This window comes from Nicotiana sylvestris, chromosome 5 (genome assembly GCF_000393655.2).
Source record: "Nicotiana sylvestris chromosome 5, ASM39365v2, whole genome shotgun sequence".
NCBI lineage: Eukaryota > Viridiplantae > Streptophyta > Magnoliopsida > Solanales > Solanaceae > Nicotiana > Nicotiana sylvestris.
The window spans coordinates 94,008,631-94,013,471 of record NC_091061.1 but is presented as its reverse complement, the minus strand read 5'-3'; the positions used below and the strand labels follow the sequence as shown (position 1 = coordinate 94,013,471).

Genomic DNA, 4,841 nt, shown 5'->3' with positions numbered 1-4,841 from the left:
CGAACTCATGACCTTCCTTTTGGAACTGAATCGTATATTTGCATATGCAAATCTCAATCCCACACAACACAGTGCATCTATCATGTCATCATATGAGAAGTACGAGAACCTCATAATCAACTCTAAGTCACCAGCAGAATACGTACCCCATCAATTAGAAACCTTCTATTGATTCCATCCAGGAAAAAAATCATAATACATAATACGATGCTGCTCAAGACTTCAAAGAGATGGACGGAATGGAAATGCTCAAAATTACCACATTGGTAGGAAATATCCATCTCAAAATGTGATAGAAACCATCGAAAACTCTTTGAAAACCATTAACACTCAACCAAGCCAAGCATGTCGCCAAACCCAAGAATATTGCCACAAATCACCTGTAGGGACTCACACATCATAAGAATCAAAAGGACCGAGCATACATTTACCACACTAATCAAACCTACTGCGAAGTTGTCCTGTTTCTCCGAGTTTCTTCTGAATTTCCTTTAAGTTGATACTTCTCCTTTCCAGAACACCATGATCCTTACCCAAAACTCACCATAAGAGGTCTTAACATAAAACCACACGCCTTAAAATCCATAAGCCATTGTATTCCCTCTTAAGCACCTCAAAAGTACCACAACTGAGACACCCATACTAAAGAGACCTTCCGTAAATTTAAAATTGTTCTTTTCCTTTCTTATACAAAAATGTAAAATCCATAGTGATATAGAAATACCGCGAGTCTTGACACAATCCAATGTAAATCTCAGTTTTTAGCCATATACAAATCCTGAAAAATTCAAATTGCTACATGTAAATCTTGAACCCATTAGAACCATTCTCGAGAGTCATTCGCTCTACTCAAATCTCAATTCTACTGCCCAAGCGGGCCGAACGACCTGTGCCTCATTAGCATGATAACACACAAAGAAGTAATCCACACCTCTAAGTAACCGAGTGAATCCTACTCCATACGCACTATATCCTTTTATGAATAAAACTCAATCATTCAATGTTTCCCATATAACCATAAAGTGTAATACATCATGCATCCAGAAATTCCCTTGCTGAATTTATCCTCAAAACCAACATCTGCAAGTCATAATTGATTCACAGATATACCTCAAATCGAAACAAATACAACAGATAACCGTGCAATCAACTCGTCGATAACAGATCTAAGCTTTCACTTGATAAATTTTGTAACCATAATTTTACAGTTCCTATTAATGTTCTTTCTATATATCCTGGTGTTTCCGTTATTGTTATTTTATTATCTATTAGTTGTTTTGAGATATATCCTATCCATAATTGTATTGTTTTATTTATATCTGCTACACAATCTAGATCTAAAAAATTATATTGTTCAGTTATCTGTCTTGGTGCCCATTTCTTATTTAACCTTTTATCCCATAATGTTTTGTTTCTGTCATATGCATCATAACTTACTCTGTAATAGGTTGGGTTTAATTGTTTTGGATTTTTTATTCCTGATATGCTTGGTTTATCTTCGTTCATATCTCCTGTATTTATTTCTGGGTTTATTTTTATCTTTTCTGTTTTTTCTATAAGTTCTGTGTATGTTTCACTTCCCTTGACAGCCACAACTATTATGCCATCACTTAATCTTCCTGAGTCTGAACTCACAACAGGAGATGAAAATCTAATTCACTCCACAGTTAAACAACATGAAAGATCTTTCAATACATTCATAACTCGAGACTATATGTCACATCCCAAACAAAATCAAGCACCCAATAGTCCTTTTCACATCCCAAGCAAACTCATCCCGTCATATCAAAACCATATGAACACATCTCGCAGTCGCAATATAATCATCATACGATTTGCACAAGACTTCAATTAGCTGAACGGAATGTAAATGCTCAAAATGACCGGTCGGGTTATTACAGGGGAGGGGACATCGATTGTAAAGAACAACACATTGACATCTCTGAAGATTTTTCTCTTTTAACATATATATATACATACATACAAAGTTCACCTTTTTACATCTTTATCTAGCTATTATTTCCCGATCCAAGAAGGATTCGAATATCAAAAGGCTTATCATTATCCATCATTGTCAGAAGAATTACTAGAGAATCCCACCTTTTGTCGGGTGACTTCTATTCACTTATTTACTTAAATATCATTCATTGTTATTTATTGTTATCTTCCATATTCTTGAATCATTCATCGCACCATTATTGCTATCATTTGTCGCTATTCAACAATACGCATGGGATATCTTCAATAAATACACTTGAGCTACCCTTTGGATATTAATATTGGCTAAGATTAATCATATTTCATTATAAATTTGATTGTATAAACCTAAATTTAAATTTTGGATCATACCTGCATCTCTTTCCACTGTTCAACGTGACCTTAGAGGTGTATTTAGCTCGGACAATCGTTCCCCACATTGAAAAAAGTTGTTACCAATATTGCTGCTAAAGAATAGGGCTTTTCATATGAAGGAGTCACGGGACCAGCTCACCATAATTTAGGTAAGTTGGTACCACAGCGTTAATATCTCATTAAATTCGATAGAAAAAGATCTCTTTAAATCATTGAAATATCATAGGTTGGTACCACAGCGTTAATATCTCATTAAATTCGATAGAAAAAAATCTCATTAAATCATTGAAATATCATAGGAACCGTTTAGCCATGATGAAGTATTCCAGTACTTATTTGCAAATATATGAAACACTTATTACCAAGACTAGTTTAGTTGTGAAACTTTGAGTTTTAACAGATATTTTTTGAACTTCAAGTAAAATTATGATAATGAATACTAATATATATTGTTGAATGTGTGTGCATAACTTTTCAATCTTCATTTCTCTCTCACAAAATTTTAAATTTCAGAGTCCTTTTGTCAAGTCAAGTTCAATGCAAACATAATTTCCACTACGCCAAACTTATTTTCCACAAACTCAACTAGGAGTAGTATTTGTTTCAAGTACAATAGTAAATATTGTACTCGCTATGGAAGTTTTTGCTTCTCCCCTGCCCTCTCCAAAAAGAAAATAAAAAACAGAGAAACTTATTTTCATAGAAAAACAGAACAATTAAAGTAATCTCATACACTACAGAGTACCCTGCTCCTCTCTTATTTGCACAAAACGAAACTTTACCTGTATGAGAATGAAATGAAACAAACACGACATAAACTATATTTTTAATTTTTACTAGCATTTAAGAAATCCCTGGTGGCATCATATAAAGCTGCTGCCATTGATTGATCGAAGACTTCCATAGCATGGTAACCATCCCTAAAAAACTTGTAAACTTTTATACCTTTCTCTTCCAATAACTTGACACAGTTACGTGCAGCATCAACCAGAGGATCTTCACATACACCAGTTACCAAAACCTTCCAACCTAATTCGTTCATATCATCTAAATGCTTTGACCCTCCATTTGCACATGGATTGCAATATTCATGATCATGATCCACCCCTTTTGGCAAACACAAATCGAACATCTTGTCAATTGCATGAAGTGGCAAAAGCTGATCATCTTTTAGCTTCTCTTCTGATTCTGTCCTGTTTTTCCCACTGAAATAGGGATGATGCAAAATTAATCCTTTGATTCTCAAGGGCTCTAGTTCTTTAGCTGCAGCTGCCGCACGTAATCCTGCATATAGAGGTTACAAAATCAATTCGTTTTTCAGGATGAGTTATGATTGTTGAATTGACCTAGAACTCGAAATGACCTATCGAGCTAAAATAGTGTAATCCGACGGGTCAAAATGCCAAACTTACAAAATTGAAAATTTTGAGATTATGTAAATTTAGAAGAATTATATTTAAGCTAATAATATTTTGAAAAAAATACATTAGCTTGGACATAGAGATAGACACCAATCAAATATACCTGCATGATATGCTAAATTGCCTCCAGCGCTGGTTCCATAAAGATAGACACGGCTCAAATCAGCGTAATTGGTGACCCATTCATCCTTAGTGGACTTAATCCAATGTAATCCATCCATGGCATCGTCGTAAGCTGCAGGAAGGCGGTGTTCAGGGGCAAGACGATATTCGAGTGAAATAACCATAGCACCAACTCTTTCAGAAAGTGCTTGACAAAATACATCGAAGATAAAAGTATTGGCATGGAAATAAACAAAGCCTCCGCCGTGATAGTACACTATGAGAGGCAATTTCTTAGGAGTAGAAGCTTTTGTTACTCGTCGTGGGATGTAAAGTCGAAGCCAAGTTTTTTTGTTGGTGTCAAGGGTCACGTCCCTGGAAATGACTAGAGATGTGCCTCTGGGATCAGAATTGGCTTGCTTAAGGGATTCAGAGTTACGTTTTACTGTGTCACCTGGTAATTCTTGAATCTTCAGAAAAGGATTGTCAAAAATTGGACGAGTAAATCTTTGGCTAGCCATAATTAATTACTGTTCTACAAAAGTTGAAAACAAGTGTGGGAGGTTTTTATGTTTCATTGAATGTTAAAGAGACAAAGTTTTGGATGTTATATATAAAATCACTGAGAATTAGGGAGTTGTTGTCGGTGCGGTTTGTATGGAAAATGCCTAGTGGCCCTATTCTTTGGTTGGAATTCTGACCAAGTTCAATTCCTTATAGTAAAAAGTTGGGTTTGATACACAAATAGCCGACCATATATATATATATATATATATATGAAATTTATATGTATTATACATCCGTCAGCTATTTTTGGTTTAAGAAATTAGGTGGGCTGCTATTTGGATTAATTCTTCTAAAAAGTTTTGGGAGTTGCTTTCGGTAATGACAAGTTACATCAACGAAAATTCATTCAACCATTAATTATTTAGTAAAAAGTTGCTTGTGAAGTTACTGCTCATAATC

General features: G+C 34.8%; 1 protein-coding gene across 1 annotated transcript; it reads right to left on the bottom strand.

Annotated features, from left to right (window-relative positions):
• Window positions 1-3,027: 3,027 nt before the first annotated feature.
• LOC104245148 (probable carboxylesterase 120) lies at window positions 3,028-4,483 on the bottom strand. Its single transcript, XM_009800715.2, has 2 exons — window positions 3,877-4,483; window positions 3,028-3,636 (listed from the first exon to the last, which is right to left on the bottom strand). The coding sequence occupies exons 1-2, from the start codon at window positions 4,394-4,396 to the stop codon at window positions 3,179-3,181; spliced, it is 978 nt and encodes a 325-aa protein (XP_009799017.1). The 5' UTR covers window positions 4,397-4,483; the 3' UTR covers window positions 3,028-3,178.
• Between the last annotated feature and the right edge of the window lie 358 nt (window positions 4,484-4,841).